Source organism: Furipterus horrens, unplaced genomic scaffold (genome assembly GCF_987537825.1).
Source record: "Furipterus horrens unplaced genomic scaffold, mFurHor1.1.pri manual_scaffold_3, whole genome shotgun sequence".
Classification (NCBI taxonomy): domain Eukaryota; kingdom Metazoa; phylum Chordata; class Mammalia; order Chiroptera; family Furipteridae; genus Furipterus; species Furipterus horrens.
The window spans coordinates 83790780-83808579 of NW_028327173.1; the positions used below are offsets into that span (position 1 = coordinate 83790780).

Here is a 17800-nt window from a genome sequence, read left to right on the forward strand (position 1 = left end):
AGTGGTCTCTGACTGACCGCAGGGACATGAGCGAGGATGGGAGAGAGACGAGTGGGAGAGGAAAGGCCTAAAGGTCAGGCATGTTTATAAAAACAGCCTTCTTTTCAAACTGATCATGAAAAGACTGCTTTGCCCAAGTCCACTGCTCTCAAAGGCAGCGTCCTTGTGCTGCTGAGAGGAGACAGCTGTCTGGAGAGAGTCCTCACTTAGAGATGAATCAGCTGGAATGTCAACTGCCCGGACCGAGAATGCTGAATCAAAAGGTAGGATGCTGGGCAGCTGAGCTAATTCAGAGAGCAGAGGGAGAAGGGGAGGCCTGACCCACATCATCTCTGGGGTCTGCCCACCACCACCCTTCAAAAATACTCCTCTAAGAGACTATATAGTCTGGGCTCCCTTTCATGACATAAGTGGGACTTACTGTACCTGTAGAGAGAGAAATGGTTGGGGAATGATTTTTCTTTCCTTTCAGAAAAGCAGGCAAGAAAATACTTGATTTATGCATGAGTTTAATTACCATAACCTAAGCAGTTTTGTCTGTGGGGCTCTGAAACCCACCCCTTGTAGCCTGGGGTTGTTCCTGGTGGGTTATTGGAACATGCAAGGGTGGGTGGGCAAGGGGCATTCAGCTGGCACCATTATACTTCTCATGGCTGCTTGGTTTTCAAAAGGCTTATCCAAAGAAAGCACCAGCTTTGGTGTCCTGCTGGCCTAGCAAGTGTTAGCCATACAGTGTCCCCCTGAGAAGTTTAGAAAGAAGGAAGCCATGGTGTCTGTGCTGCCTGACGTCTAGCCAACAATGGAGGCAGAAGACCCACGGCAGGCCTCTCCATGTGCCAGGTGCTCCTTGGGCTTTTGGAAGACCTGAGATTCTCACTAATGAAGTATTTCCTTCTCAACCCAAAGTGAACCCAAAATAGAATGCTTATGTATCGGGATCTGACAACATTCACTTTTCTTCCCAGTTTCATCAGAGGGGGTTACGTTTTCACCATATTTCACCACAGTATGAGTGGGGGCCAAAGGTGGGGGTGGAGGTGAGGTTCGCTGTCAGTTAACTACAGTGAGCTGCCCAGGGATTGAACCTGTCACCTCTCTGCAACAAGCGGGTTACCTTTCTTTACACTGGCAAAATGATGTCATATAGGTACATGGCCATTTCGAAAGTTCTCAACAACTGTGGCTTTCCCCTTTAAAAATGCACTTTCAGTCTCACTGAGGTACCTCACGGCAGGGAAATGATGCACTGATAGGAATTATCAGGCATAAGAGGGCAGTACGTATTTTCCCTTTTTCACTCCATATGTTACATCACATACTCTCAGAGAGGCCAGGATCCCTTTGAAGAGTTTCTGTCCAGTCTTGGACTGACCTGCATTAACTATGAGGTGTGTTTATAAAACAAAAAGGAGTGATGCATTTTTATTTTAAAATCAGGGGCCCCTGCCTTGTCCCATGAGTTGAGGAGTGGGATGAAGATGGTGAGAGGGGATTTGAAGGGAGAAGAGCTGGGCTTTAGAGGAGGCAGGCCATGGGGACAAAGGGAGGCTGTTGCACTCAGACAGTGTTTGCCTGGTTTACAGACCACGTAGAAGCCTGTACTGAGCGGGGAAATAAAACAACACTGCCGCACTGACCACGAGGCTATGCCAGGGTTTGGTGCAAATGCAGACATGATGCCTGAAAACTCTCTTGTGTTAACACTGCTGAGTGTGAGGACTTGTGGTGCTCTCACCCACCTTCTGACTCTGTCCTCTACTTGACCTTCACTACCCTTATCCAGTCTTCCACCCTCTGCATACCACCTTCCTCTTCCTCATCCCGTATTCTCAGGTCGAAGATGGATCCAATCTGTACATTACACCTAAGGTATGATGAATGCTGACACTGACCAAGCATAGTGTTAATGACAGCAGAACTTCATGGAACAAAGAGCTTATGCATCTTATTCCAAAGTCTGCTTAATTTGCTTGGAGGAAGGGCAAGAGTCGTGAGATTCCCTCAGTTTTCTGGACACAGAGATGGCTGCCTTCTCTACCTGGGGACCACCAGAAGAAATACCAATTACATGGCACACAAAATCACACTTCAAATACAACCACCATATACCAGCATGATATTTGAGTCTTGCCCAACTGTACCTCTGGAGAGACATGTAAATGTTCATATTGAGAGAGCTGCTAGTCAGTCTTGTGGCTACAAGAAGGGTATTCTTTATAGTAGAACAAGCAACAGTGGGTGTGCCTGTACAATACAGCCCTGCGGGTGGGTAAATGGTGGGAGCAGAGAGTGAGGCTGCACATACCCAAGTCCACACTTCTCATCACATTTGCTTGGGCATTTGTCCAAGTTCCTTCTCTCTGGCTCCAGAGCTTTCTGCGTGGTGGGAGGTAATTCTGCCCTGACGGGAGCAGGTCCCACAGGATGCTTTCGCAGGCTTGCCACTGCCTTTGGCACTATGAGCAGGCTGGCACCCTGGCAAAGGACACAAGGACTATGCCAGCATGCAATGGAAGGAGGAGACAAAGGGAATTTATGGATCCATGTGGTCAAAGATGGTGCAAGTCATGTTCCTGTTAATCATCTCTTGAAGCAGTAATGGAAATCCAAGAGGAATATGAGAATGCCCCTCCATTCTGTGCCCTGAGATGTACTGATTTTAAAGAGAGCAAATGGAGCAGCCTACTGGTTCCTGGATCTTAGGCCACTGTAACAGAAAGAGCCTGTACGACTAACGTGGTCTACAGAACTCTGTGGACAGTAAATAGGGTTTCCAGTTATTACACCTTGTAACAGGAAGGGATATTCTAAACAGGACAGTGCTTCCTTGGGCATTAATGCTAATGACAATGATGACAGTAATAATAATAATAATAAGCTCTTTCTTTTCAGCGTGCCAGTGAAGATCCTGGTGTCGCCATGGGCCGCCGCCCCGCCCGATGTTACCGGTATTGTAAGAACAAGCCATACCCAAAGTCTCGCTTCTGCCGAGGTGTCCCTGATGCCAAGATCCGCATCTTTGACCTAGGGCGGAAGAAGGCAAAAGTGGACGAGTTCCCACTCTGTGGCCACATGGTGTCAGATGAATATGAGCAGCTGTCGTCCGAAGCCCTGGAGGCTGCCCGTATCTGTGCCAACAAGTACATGGTGAAAAGCTGTGGCAAAGATGGCTTTCACATCCGAGTGCAGCTCCACCCCTTCCACGTCATCCGCATCAACAAGATGTTGTCCTGTGCTGGGGCTGACAGGCTCCAGACAGGTATGCGGGGTGCCTTCGGAAAACCCCAGGGCACAGTGGCCAGGGTCCACATTGGTCAAGTCATTATGTCCATCTGCACCAAGCTGCAGAACAAGGAGCATGTGATTGAGGCCCTACGCAGAGCCAAGTTCAAGTTCCCTGGCTGCCAGAAAATCCACATCTCCAAGAAGTGGGGCTTTACTAAGTTTAATGCTGATGAATTTGAAGACATGGTGGCTGAAAAACGGCTCATCCCAGATGGCTGTGGAGTCAAATACATCCCTAATCGTGGTCCCCTGGAAAAATGGCGGGCTCTGCACTCATGAATTTCTGCTTCTACCTTAACACCCACCAATAAATCGTACTTCTTGAAAAAAAAAAATAATAATAATAATAATAATCAGAGAAGGAAAACTCTGATTCCAAAAAACCTCCGCTGCCTTGCGGCATACCTCTTCAGGGGAAAGGCTAAGGGAGTAAACCCCGACAGAAAATCCGGAGCCGGAGTCCCTAAGGCGGTTCGACGTTGTAGTCAACACCGGCAACTCCTGCGGCGCACCTGAAGCCAAGCTGTATTGACTCCGTCTTTCCCTTGGACCCTTCAGCTGCGAAGAGAGGGGGCTCTGCTGCATGGGCAACAGCAGACCCTCCATATCACCCTGCCCAGGCTCTGTAGCTTCAGCTCCACTGGAGAGGACACTCCAGCGTCATCGCAAGATGTCGATTCAACACGGGAGGAGACGGATACTGTGTCACTCCCGAATCGGACTGCACAACCATTCTCGGTGGTGCAGATAGACTCTTAAGAAGCTACACCATCGTCTCTCGAGACGGACGGCTGCCGATGATGAATAATAATAATGTATTGATAAAAGTTACCATTTTTTTTAGTCACTAAGTGTGTGCCAGGCAACAACCAAAGAACTTAAAGCATTACCTTATGTGATTCCCACATTAATCTTATGAGGAAGTGTTAAGATTATCCCTATTTTACATTTGGGAAAATTGAGGAGGAACTAATGAGTAGGAAGACGTAATTCCAAGCAGAAGAGAAACACATGCTCTTAAGACTTGTCTATTTCTCACTCAAAGAGAGCCTAGCCTTTCAAATTTCCATATTACTGATTAAAGTAATAGAAGGGCTTCAGGGATGAGGGAACAAATGAGCTTCTTTTTGAAAAGGTTACAAACAGATGCCAATATAAATGATCCTACTCTAGCAAGAAATGGGGTGCTATCTGCCTTATCCTAAGATGTCATAAAATATATGCACGCCTGAATGTAGGTGCCCTGGAGGATACCCTCCCTAGATCAGTAGGACATGTGGAATCATAAGGACATTCCCTACTATGCACCCACCCCATGAGCTATAATAAAGAGCTCAGCAGGTATCAGTTTGGCCTGAAATTCGGCCAGATCAGCTTCACTTAGAAAATGTTATACATTGTGTATAACGGGAAGAATGTTAATTTTTGAATCAAGGAGGATGTGAGTTCATATCCAGAATCTATAGCTTAGTAGTTATTGATGGCTGAGTTCTTTCTGGCTTCCTAATTTTCCTTTGGAGGATCATCCCTCCTCCACTTCCAGTTCACATGGTTCAAGAAAGAAGGATCTCACTCCTGATTCTAGAGGCGGGCACATGACCCAGTGCTGGCCAATCAGAACATTGCATTCTCTACCCTTTACCACTAGTAACTCATCCAGAAATGAGCAATTGAGGCCAGCCAGGCACTAAGACTCAATTCTAAGTTTTGTTGGGACTATTGATAGACATGCTCTCCCAACTGGGTTGTAGATCACAGTCTCCAAGCCTGGTCAAAGCAGGGGCCATAAGCTTAAAAACCTTCACTCAGACTTGGTTAATATTAAAAGAATCTCTAGATCACGATGGTAATTCATATGCTTTGAGAGGAAACAATCCCATTATGTCAAACACTTCATATTTTCTAAGTACTCTGCTGAAAGGCTATTTATAGTCTATGACCACAGGAGTCAGTGAACAAACAGCATTGCTAATAGACCAGACCCGTAGGGAAAAAGCCTTATTTAAATTTAAATTTATCCAGGTCTGTGTTGTTATATCTATTGAGATAATAGATGTTATCAGCAAAGTTCTTTCTGAGATCGTCAATATAAAATTCCTGTTATATCTCCCAGGAATGTAACCTTCAACTGCAAAAACACATAATGACTACAAAAACTTATAAAACATTCTATTGTTCTTTAATCCACAGAATATATTTGTGTTGGGAATGAAACTTGTTTATTTAAATTGTAAATGAACTCCCAAGTCTTGTGTAAATCCAAAGAGGCAGTTTTTAAACAATGAATGTTCTTTGTTCATCATAAAATCTCAGACCCTATGGTCTGATACTTTTGAAGTCAATAAATAGTATCTCTCAGAGGTTCAAATCAAACCTTAACAAAGACTGGTTTCTCCTGCAGGGGTCAGCAAACTCTCTCTGTAAAGCCAAATCATAACTACTTTGGGGTTTATGGGCCACCCAGCTCTGTTGCAAATACTCAGCTATGCCATTTCTATATAAAACCCTCCATAGACAAACGTACTCGAATGGATAAGGCTGTGTTTAATAAAATTTTACTGACAAAACAAGCCGAAAGCTCTGGAGACCACAGTTTTCCAACCCTCATCCTATAGCCTGGAGCTGCTGGTAATCTTTCTGTCATCTCGAGGGGAGATCCTGCCTGAGACTGAGAATTCATTACATCCTTTAGAGATTTTTTTTTATATGAACCAATAATGAGTTGGGTTCTCTCTCACTTGGAACTGAAAGGATTCTAACAAATTCACTGGGTGACCTTAGGAAAGTCAGCTTGCTCTCCTATAAAATGGGGATAATACTGACCTGTAAGCATTAACAAATATGTACTAAAAGCACCCTGTTGGGGCATAGAACAGGAGCTCAGGAAAAGTTATCTTAGAGTGAAATGTCTCCTCTGGCACCAGAGAGACTGGTACCTGTCCAAGAAGGGCTCACTTAGGGGTGAAGTTTCTTAGCACTTCACTATGAGCATGCCCCTTAAGGAATTACACGAATTTTTAGTTTTGGAGCTTCTGAACTGTGCTAAGACCCTCCAGGCTGGTGGATCTCAAATTTTAGTGTATACAAGAATCACCTAAAGTATCTGTAAAAACTTTTGACCCCTGGTCTCCATCCTAGACCTGCTGACCAGGAATGGTAATTAATGTATAACAAGCAGCCCAGATAATTTTGATGCAAGTGTTCTGAGAATTGCACTCTGAGAAACATACTACATACAGTATGCCTACAAAAGCCTAGAATCCTACTCCCCTTTCTCCCAACTAAATCTATACCCCCAGGGACGTTGGCTAAGGAGGAAGCCTTAGTATAGAAAACTGTCATGCTTCAGCAGTGTCAACAATCCCACAAACCCTCAAATTATTGGGAATCTTGAAAGATGCCCAATATTCATGTAAGTGCTTTGTCCTTTCTAGGTGCATTTACCTCTGTTATCTCACTGGATCATCATACTTAGCAGGGTATCAAATTTCCTTTATTTCTTTATAATTATGATTAACATACTATTTTCTCAAAGAATTGCATCAAAATTTAGTCTTTTTAAGGCTCCAAGTAGGCCTGCAATAAGCCCTGTAAACTTTGTTTAATCCTGCATGGTTGGTGTTTCCCTGTGGGGCAACTTTGAGGTCTCATAGCAGACTAGTGTTCTGTGAAACACAATTTGCCACATGCCACGATAGTGTCTTTTTTGTCTCCTTCTGTGGATGCAGAAAGTTAGACACAGAGGGGCCAAGTGCTAGAATGTGCCAAATTACAGAGGAAGTTAAAGTGGCCCAGGGCTCCTGAGTGTAGAGATGGGTCAATCACCACTCAGACCTCCTATACTGTGGGTAGCTTGAGAATACTCAAGACCAGGCAGTGTAGATTTTTTGATTCAACACTTTTCAAACTGTCCTTCCCTCCATAATACTGTCAAGATTAATACATTCCTCAGCATTTTTCCTCCCTCGAGCTCATTCCAAGATTTCATAATAACAGCTACTCAGCTACCAATTCGAATAGGGTAACAGAGTGCCTAAGAAACCTCACATTCCATTGAAGAATTACTTGTTGAGCCTACTTTCCTTAAAGCTCAGATGTCATTTTATCTCTCTGATGACGTTACACAGTTCCCTTATTTACCTCCCATTAGTTCTCAGACCAGTTTTTCAGTGCCAATTGTCATTTGTGTAGTGATAGTGTGAAATCTAAATAGTACTCCTGGAGAAAAAAATTTAGCAAGAATGTTGGTCCGTGCTAAAACATCCTTGCTTTCTCTCCCTTGTGTGTATAATTTCCACGTGTGTATAAGCAGCATCAATAGCTCTAACCATTACCATTGGTTACCAGCTCTCCCTTGACCATTAATCAGGAAGTAAGGAACTCTGCTTATATATATTTTTGAGACTTTCACAAGGAATTCTTAATTCCTTTTGTTTCAGGACACAGAAACTGAGTTCCATTTGTCTTCTTCCAAAGGCTAATGTTCTATTCTTTTTGTCCTGTCAAAAACTCCATTGGGGACATTTTATTATTCTTTTGCATAAAAGATGTTCAATTTCTAAAGAGGTCTTAGCAGAGAAAGTCATTGGTTAGTTTTTCCCCATAAGAAGTTTTAAATTCACATTGAATTAGGAATTTATTTTTAAATTCTTTTTTTTCTCTAATGACTGAGTATATTAACCTCAGAACCTATTATTTGAACTCTAAACAGCAAAGTTTAAGTGTCAATCAGTCAAGGAGCTCTGTGACCATTTATTTAATAGCAAACTAGGGATAATAACATCTACTTCTCTGTCGTCGTCGTCGGCAGCCGTCCGTCTCGAGAGACGATGGTGTAGCTTCTTAAGAGTCTATCTGCACCGCCGAGAATGGCTGTGCAGTCCGACTCGGGAGTGACACGGTATCTGTCTCCTCCCGTGTTGAATCGACATCTTGCGATGACGCTGAAGCTACAGAGCCTGGGCAGGGTAATATGGAGGGTCTGCTGTTGCCCATGCAGCAGACCCCCCCTCTCTTCGCAGCTGAAGGGTCCAAGGGAAAGACGGAGTCAATACAGCTTGGCTTCAGGTGCGCCGCAGGAGTTGCCGGTGTTGACCACAACATCAAACCGCCTTAGGGACTCCGGCTCCGGATTTTCTGTCGGGGTTTACTCCCTTAGCCCTTCCCCTGAAGAGGTATGCCGCAAGGCAGCGGAGGTTTTTTGGAGTCAGAGTTTTCCTTCTCTGATGTGCCCTGACTGGAAGATCGAACCAGCGACACTTAGCTCGCAGGCCGACGCTCAATCCACTGAGCCAAACCAGCCAGGGCTTACTTCTCTGTACAATCACTATATTAACACATGAAAACTTTAGACTAAAACTGGCAATTAGCGTGTTCACTAAATATCTCCTGACTCCAAATCCACAGTGTTAATTGATTTTGTCCACTACTCTTTGTCTGAAATCACTCCAGGTTCCACTTGAATCTCATTGGAAGGTGTGGGAGGCTGGAGGGCATCGGAAAAGCACAGTTAATGACTATCAAACAGGACTCACGCTCCAGAGCATCAATGAAACTCACTGAATCACACCACTTTCCACCAGGAAAACTCCCCAGATTGCTGAAGCTGAATTGTTAGGATTTTGACTTATAATATGGCAAACACTTTTTCCCATTTTACTTGCAATATGGTATTTTAATTTACAAAGCATCTTTTCAGTTTCTCTTTGAGGTTACATAACAGAATTCGTCATAACTAAATTAGCTCTAATTGTGCTAGTACCCGTTTCCTTTGCAAAGTTCCCACACTAACCAGTAAGACATCAGGTCAAGAAAAGGAAAATAAAGGGATGTCATAAAGAACAGTCTGATGTCAGGGCTCTGTCCTCATATCTGCCCCTTCAGGCACTTTCAGGAAGTACCAATGCCCATGAGCACATGAGGTTATGATTCACTAACTCAGCAAACATTTGTTACACATTTTTTGTCCAACTCAGGTTATGGAATAGGGGATTTGAGGAAAGAAAAGAAGTTTCTAATCTTTAAAATCCTAAAATGGAAAGTACCATACAAAAGCAAACACTATTCTACTTTTATAGAAATGTGAAATTGATGTGGACATATCAAGCACATTTATAATGAAAGATAATAGAAATTCTTTGCTGTGTGTGACAGAATAATCTTAAAGGTCATTATTTAATGCAAAAACATCATCTTTCTGGAGTCAAACTCAACACTTAAAAAACAATACAGTAGTCCCTCTTTATATTGTGGTTCACTTATCGTGGCCTCACTGTATCATGGGATTTTAAAAAATATTAAATTTAATTATTTATCGCAGATTTTTCACTATATCACAGGATTTTGTGGTACTGTATACATATGTTGTTAAAGTTCCATAGGTTTCAGAGTGTAGAATAAATGTAAAGTTCCTATTTCGTTGGGGGGGGGGCGTCTAGAATGTAATACCCGCGATAAGTGAGAGAATACTGTACTAATATTCAGAAAATTCCTGTCTACCCTAGATTCATTTTAACAGGAAGAAAAAAAAAAAAACAAAACTTCATTTACTTTTATCCATGCCTGAGAATCTCCAGGCACAATCAGTAGCTATGGTATCTGAAATGCCCTGATAGCTCTGTATTCAATTTCTTAATGATCACTGCAACTAGTTTCCAAATGATAGACATTCCCTTAAATGCAATTATCAGAAGTGGCCTTGGTCTGGAATCCTCATTACGTTACCAATAAGTCAGAATGGTGAGGACCAGGTGGGTTAATGATATCAGCTACCATCCCCACATTAATTCTCCCGCTTTAACTACCAGAAAGCACTCTTTGGACAGTGTGTTCAGCAGGCACTAGGTGATGCTGATGGGATATTTTACTGCAGAGCTAATCAAGTTTCAACACTGGCTATTCTGAAATTGGTTCTGAAAGCAAAGGAAGGTTTTATCATTGAAATTCCAGATTTTTTTTTTTTTAAAAATTCCTCTCCCAAATTCACATTTGCTTCTCTTGACCCTACAGATTAGTGAAAACTCTTAACTTTGTTCAAGAGTTTCTCATTCGCAGTATAAATACCTACTGTGTGCAAGAGGAGTCGATGGTCCTCACAGCAGTGTTGTCATTTCTCAAGCATTTGCCTAGTTATTACATCATTCAACAAACAACAAACAGACAAGAGAGAGGTAAAGCAAATATTCTAATCCCTATTTTACAAAAGAGCAAACTGATGATGACAGAGATGGAATGTTGCCTGCCAATATCCATTCTTCCTTCCCTGTTAGTGAAAGCTTCTTGGTTTTATGCCCAGCTAAAACGTGGTTTCTCAGCTTCCTCAGGACGTAGGTGTGGTCATATAACCAACTTTTGCCATTGAGCTATAAACTAAAGTTTTGTGAGAGATTTCAGATAAGTTTTAAAAGGAAGGAATAAACCATTTCTTTAGTCTGCTTTTCCATTTTTCTAAAGCAGAGATGTGATGGCTGGAACTTGGCAGCCATTCTGAGGACAAGCACCACCGCAGAGGAAGGGAGGAGCTGTAAGCTAGGTAGCACCTTGATCCTTAAGAAGTCTGTGGAGCCATCAGCTTTGAACTGGCTGTCTCTGCACGTTTCTCTAAGAGAGAAATAAACCCTTATCTTGTTTAAGTTATTATTAGTTTCAGTTTATTTGTCTTATGCAGTAGAAGCTAATCCTAATGCAAAGAAGTGACTTGCATAAATTTATAAACTATAATTTGTAAGTGGCAGCACATCAAGTGCTAACATACATGTTCATATTCCACACACAATGGCAGAATTTTAGAACCTCTTATAACCTGTTCCTTAGCTTGTAAAGCAACCAAATACTTTTGTTTTTTATTTGAACACGTTTCCCTTTATTTTTATTGTTGACACTATCACAGATGTCCCCCTTTCCTACCCGCCCCCTTTACACGCCTCCATCCAACTCCTACCCCCTTCCCTCTGGTCATAACATTTATTTTTTAAAAGCCTACCTATAGGAAGACTTTCTTCATCTGTTTCCCCTTACCTTCCTCCTCTATAGTACTTTGTGTCTCTCAAGCTCTGAATCAAATCATGGAATTTCCCAGGGTTCAGCTCTCTCTAGATGATTTTGTTTGCTCCCATGGCTTTAATTAGCATTGATAAGCTGAGTATTTCTAAATGTACAGTTCCAGCCTAGAACGCTCTTGCAACTGACACAACACCCACTAGTTGTGTAACTCTGGCCGAATTACTTAACTTTTCTGGGTCTCAGTTACCACATATATAAAATGGGGGTAATAACAGCATCTACCTCATTGGGTTATTATGAACATTTGATTATTTCATACAAAAAAATGGTGCCTGAACCACTACTACTATTGTTACTACTCTTCACTTCCAAATAATATTTCACAGGCACCTCAAATTTACTTTATTCAAAGTAAATTATTTCAACCTTTAATTTGATCATTCTTCAGTAATGGCAATGCCAGCTGTTTAATTGATCAGAGAGAAATCCAAGAGTCTCCTTGACACCACCTTTGCCCTCACCTTCCCAAGATGCAATTCATCACCAAGACTGGCCAAAACTGACTCAGACATTTCTCAACTCTTGCAACTTCTCCCCTCAAGTTAGGTCAGTTCTTCACATCACCAATTTCCCTGTTCTTACTCTTGCTACACCTTCAGAAACTTCACATAGCAGCCTGGGAGTCTGTCATAAACATGAATTAAGTCACGTCACCGCTGCGCTAAACCCACCAAGTCATCCTGCTTTTAGAACAAGTTCTCAGTCTTCACATGAACTCAAGGGAGAGAATACACCCACTCACTGGCTCCAACCAGCACTCATCTTTCTTTTCTTCAAACACAAAAAGAAACACATCATTTCTGCCTCAAGGCCTTTACACCTGCTGTTACTACTGCCTGGATGATCGTTTGTGCCAGTTTCCTCTTTAACAGAGCATGTTGTGCCCCTTTCTGCCCATATTCCTTCCTAACAGAACCCAGACTGTGCTCTGCCATCTATCCCTTCTTCACAGGACCAAGACCTTCTTGGGGGCTGACCCCACCCCAGCACTAATGGGTTGATCTCTGGTCAGTGATTGATTAAGTGATGGGTAGGCTGCACAGATCTGGCCCTTGAGATCTGTAAGGGATGCCTGTAGGTGGCAGGGCTTCTAAGATGAGCTTCCTTACTCTTGAAGAGAGACAGAAGAGACAGGCCCATTTCTACCTCTGGTTACTGTGGAGTCTGGATGTGAGGCCTGAACTGTTGTAACCATCTTCCAACTGGCCTGAGGATGGAGTCCTGGAGCCAAGGAGTGCAGAGCAGAGAATGATGGGGAAATAGAATCAGGCTGGGAGCCTACCCCACTTACAAATTTATGTTAACAACATAAATTTTATAAGTGACCTTATTGTTTAAGGTCAAAAGGGGCAGGGTCTTCTCTTACTGCAGCAAAAAGCATCCTAACTGACACACTCCTATGAGACTGATTATTCTGGAGGATAAGGACCATTGATGACACAGATGAAATGATCACCAAATATTTTTTTAATTGAATAAGTATATGACTTTCTTAGAAAAAGGCAAGATAGATTCTAGCTTGGGCATATACAATATTTCCCATCTCCAGTACTGTTCATGGTTAGGACAAACAACTTACTTCTAGGCAGAGCCATGGCTGGAGGTGGGCTATGTAATAGAAAATGGTGTCTGCCCAAGCCATAGGCAAGAAATGGCATAGGGATAATTTCCTCACATGCAAGGGAAACATGGGGGGCTTTCCTGTTTTGTGAAAGACTTATCTTGGATATAAATGTTATCCCAAATCTGACTGAGCTGATGCTTTGCTTCAACTTGATCACTGGCGTTTCACAAAAGTTTTTCTTGTAAGCCACAAGAGATATGCTGAGTTGGGTCAAGTTTGATATATTACTAAAGGCTTACACCACAAACTAAATTCCGTTTGTGTTTTAATAGAATAAAAAGACAGTAACCCAAACGTCCAACCACAAGGGACTGATTAACTAAATTAAGGAACAACCTGTGTGGCCATTAAAAATGATATCTCTCATTATTGACAGGAAAAAATTGTCGTGGTTTCTTTTCAGTGGAAAATAAGTTGTCCAATATTATGTGCAGTATAATTCAATTTTTCTAAAAACGTAGTTACTCCCCTATCTCTGTATCTGTATCTATGCATAAATATAGGATCTGCAAGAAAAATTCAGCTAAACAGTAGTTCTATTTGGGTCATAAAGTCATAGATGATCTTAAATTTTTCTGTAATTTTATTTTCCAATTTTGGTATGGGGAGAGCATTGGATTTAATCCCATCTCTGCCATCTATAAGAAGCCATGGGCAATAAAGAAAATAAGAGAATCTATTTCTTAAGTTGCTAATGAAGACTGAAAATAAGTAAAGTGCTTAGTACACTATCTAGTCTATTAGCTATTGTGATTATATTATGAAAAGCATATTGCCATTATTGTAATATGAAGATTGCGTTTGTGTTTAAGTCTAACAGAAAACTACAAATGGTACTTCGTGGAGCTGTGGTTAAGTGGACAGGATACAAAGGCATCACTGATAACTCTGAATGTCGCCTTTCCTACCAGAGGCTACCACTGGGGTATGTATGATGTAGTATTCTAAAAGTATGGCTTTGGAGTAGATAGACAAGAGCCTCATGACCTATGGCAAGTTTCTTCACTTTAAAATGTCTTATTTATACGGGTGTTGCTTTATATAAGATAATACACTTAAATGCCCAATACAGTTCCTGGCTATAGTTAAGAGACCAACAAATATTACTGTTATAAATTCATCATAAAAATTATATTTTAAATATAAATAATTTTCTTGATATTCCACTAGTACTAATTTTTACCCAGCACATTTCTTGCATTTTAAAATGGAGTTGTAGGAATTATTAAAACATAAACTAGAACAGTGCGCTAAGATGGTTTGCTGGGTTAAACAAATTCAATCACATACAACTTTTCCAGAATATTTGTCTTTTGAAAGGAGATAAATCCCTATCTAAATAGTGGAGGGGGAAATGGGAAGAGGCTCTTTATGAGACAAGGCTATATAATAAAATAAATTCAAATTTAGTTGAATGCCAAATTCATTTTTACAGGATTTAATTTACAGGAAAATGGCACTCTAATGAAAAAAGGAGGTATAGTATTTCACAGACTAATAAGAACAACAGAGCCTACTAGCTAGTCTAATAAGACATACCTACATTAATTTTTGTCTTGAGGAAAATAAAATTACTTGGACTTTAATCTTAGACCTAAGTTGACAAGAAAAGCAGAGTAATTCAAATATATTATAAATGTTATCATGCAATGTGCAAAGCAAACTCCACGAATACTTTGAGGGCTTTAGGGGTATGTATCTAAATGGAAATTGCCCAAGATATGGTATAGAAAGAAATTAGATAACATGATGCCAACATTTCCACAGGTTTTCTAACATCACTTGATTATTTGTTTAACTGTCCTTCAAGAAGCATTGAAAATAATTTCTTGATCTATTTCCTGGCTTTTGCGACCCAGAAAAGCAAACTTCTGCCATTCATACTGGCTCAAATGCAAATATAACTGTTCTTTTGATGTTTATTTAAAAATTAAATGCAGTTATAGAAGTGAATTGATTAGAGAAAGATTCAACTCAGAAAGTCAAGTCAGGTTAAGGGGATCCTTATCTGCAAATAGAGAAGATATGATCAGAAAATTTAAGTCAGAAAAATAAGTCCTCTCTATAACACATGGATATGTACAGCCCCAACTGCCAAGTCAACAACGGGATTTTAAAAATTATCTGGAGAAATCAGTCACTGAAGGGAAAAACAGTACCTGTCCATTTGAGCTCTTTCTCAGCTCACCAACAGAGCAGTAACTGAACTTCTAAGATAAAATATAAAGGGAAGTCGTTTACAAAGGGAAAAATCTATATTAAGTACATTAACAAAAATTGGCTTCCCAAACCGTCTTTTATGAATTCAATTCAACAAACATTTCTGAGCATTTGCTCTCTGTGCAGCTTTGTGGATCAGACAAAGAGGAGCCTCTGCTCTTCAGAAGTATGCACACTATCGTGGGACATAAACAGAGTCATCTAATGGCTCAGACAAGATACAGAACAATTTTTCAGAGTTCCTTGAAGATAGAACATGAAGAGGTTTTAGCAGAAATATTTCTTGAAATACTTTTTTGCTCTCTTGTATTCAGTATAAGTTATAGACCATTTTATTTAAATACTATAAATTAGCATTTTTGTCGGGCAGGAAGAAGGCAAATCAGCTCTATCTTGATAGCACCAAGGAAGTTCCTTTCTAACAGTTGAAGCAAATTTTGTACTAGTATTTAGCTTAGTATGAATTAAGCTTTAAAATTCTGACAGACTGAATCAATACCACAGATAGCATTTTCCTTCCTGGCTCTGAGGCCAACCAACTACGATAAGTAGGTGAAAGCAGCCTTATATGGTGACCTTAATTTTTTTGTCTAATTGCCAATAACTGGTAGGTATGGCTGTGTACAGAAAGAAAGAAATAATGATACATTTTAAAAGAATGTGTCCATACAAGACAAGTCCCTGAAACTCTATCATTAATACTTTTCATATAGTACTATCATGATAACAACAGCTAGAATAAGTATATGCAGTTATTAAATCCTGAAAATTAAAAAACAACAACAACAACAACAACCCTCAAATAAGTTACACAATTTACTTGGGACTGGGAAGAGGGAAGAATATCCTTACTTCATTCTTCCAAATCAGTTCATGGCCAAAAAAATGGTAAATATTTTGCTGACATTAAAAAATCTAGCATCTAGTACTTCTGGCCAAGATGGAGGCATAAATACACATGCTGAGTCTCCTCACAACTAAGAAGAAATTTACAACCACTTCAAAACTAAAAATTACCCAGAAATAACCAGAAAATCAAAACTACAGGGAAGTTCAGCAAAGAAAGAAAGGAGAAATAATCAGCCAGAAAAATAGGAGGTGTAGTTCCAGCACTGGGGGAAATAGAGTTGCATTGCTTCTGTGAAAGCAAGTGGGGCTGGGGCAGAGGAAGAAGCTACTAGTCCCAAAAAGGAGGCAGCTTGTTTAGTACAGGAAGGGGGAGAAGTGCACGGAAAAGCGGCAGAAACTGGCAGACCCCTCCCCCACATACAACGCCAAAACACGGGGAAACGTTCACCAGCACTAACGAATACCTAAGGCTCTGCCTCCTATAATGTAAGAGGTGTGACAGCCCCACCCAGATCACAGAGGCAAACACAGAAAGCTGTTATGCTGAGGAGACAGATGGCCCAGAAGGCAGGGCAGATCAAGGTCCCAGAGACACAACTAAGCAATGATCAGATAGCACACCTAAAGGATGAGGAGACAGCGAGCTTAACAGATGCACAGTTTAAGGCATTGGTGATAAAGATGCTCACAGACTTGACAGCAAAGGTTAAACAGGATGGGGAAAGAATGAAGGCTATCATGGCTGAAATGAAGGAAAACCCATATGTAACAAGTGACAAAGAAAAGGAAACCAGGGTTCAAATCAACAAATTGAAACATAAGGAAGAAATAAACAATCAACCAGTACAGAAGGAGGAAACGAGAATTTTAAAAAATGAGGACAAGAGGCTTAGAAACCTCTGGGACACCTATAAACGTGCCAACATCCGAATCATAGGGTTGCCAGAAGGTAAAGAGGGAGAGCAAGAAATTGAAAATTTATGTGAAAAAATAATGAAGGAAAACTTCCCTAATTTGGGGGAGGAAATGGACATACGGGTTCAGGAAGCACAAAGAGTCCCAAACAAGCTAGACCCAGGGAGGACCACACCAAGACACATCATAATCAAAATGCCAAAGGTTAAGGATAAAGAGAGAATCTTAAAAGCAGTAAGAGAGAAGAGGAGAATTACCAACAAAGGGGTAAGACTGTCAGCTGATTTCTCAAAAGAAACTTTGCAGGCAAGAAGGCACTGGCAAGAAATATTCAAAGTGATGAAAAGCAAGGCCCTGAAACCATGATTACTCTATCCAGCAAAGCTATCATTCAAAATGGAAAGGCAGAGAAAGTGCTTCCCAGACAAGGTAAACCTGAAGGAGTTCATCATCATCAAGCCATTATTATATAAAATGTTAAAGGGACTTATTTAAGAAAAAGAAGATCAAAGCTATGAACATTAAAGTGAAAACAGTACCACAACTATCAACAACAGAAGCTAGGGAAAACTAAGGCAAACTAAGCAGACAACTAGAGGAGAACAGAATCATAGGTATGGGGAGCATGTTGGGGGAGGTCAGATGGGAGGGGGAAGTGAGGAGAGGGAGGGAAATGGTGCAGGAATTAAGAAGCATAGTAGGAGGGTGCAGAATGGACAGAGGGATGTAGAGAAGAGCTTATATGCATGACTCATGGACATGGACTAAGGGGTGGGGACTGCTGGAGGGATGGGGGTTGCTGGGTGGAGGGGAGCAAAGGAAAAGAAAGTGAGACAACTGTAACAG

At 41.2% G+C, this 17800-nt stretch overlaps 2 protein-coding genes across 6 annotated transcripts in view; one reads left to right on the plus strand and one right to left on the minus strand.

The window, feature by feature from the left end:
- Positions 1–17800, minus strand: part of PHACTR1 (phosphatase and actin regulator 1) — a 551412-nt gene that overhangs the window by 217564 nt on the left and 316048 nt on the right. The window lies entirely within an intron of this gene.
- Positions 2885–3614, plus strand: LOC150015419 (large ribosomal subunit protein uL16-like). The gene has a single exon (XM_090271758.1). The coding sequence runs from the start codon at positions 2920–2922 to the stop codon at positions 3562–3564; it is 645 nt and encodes a 214-aa protein (XP_090127884.1). The 5' UTR covers positions 2885–2919; the 3' UTR covers positions 3565–3614.

Coding starts and splice junctions, on each gene's coding strand:
- LOC150015419 (XM_090271758.1), top strand. CDS start 2,920: ATGGGCCGCCGCCCCGCCCGATGTTACCGGTATTGTAAGAACAAGCCA.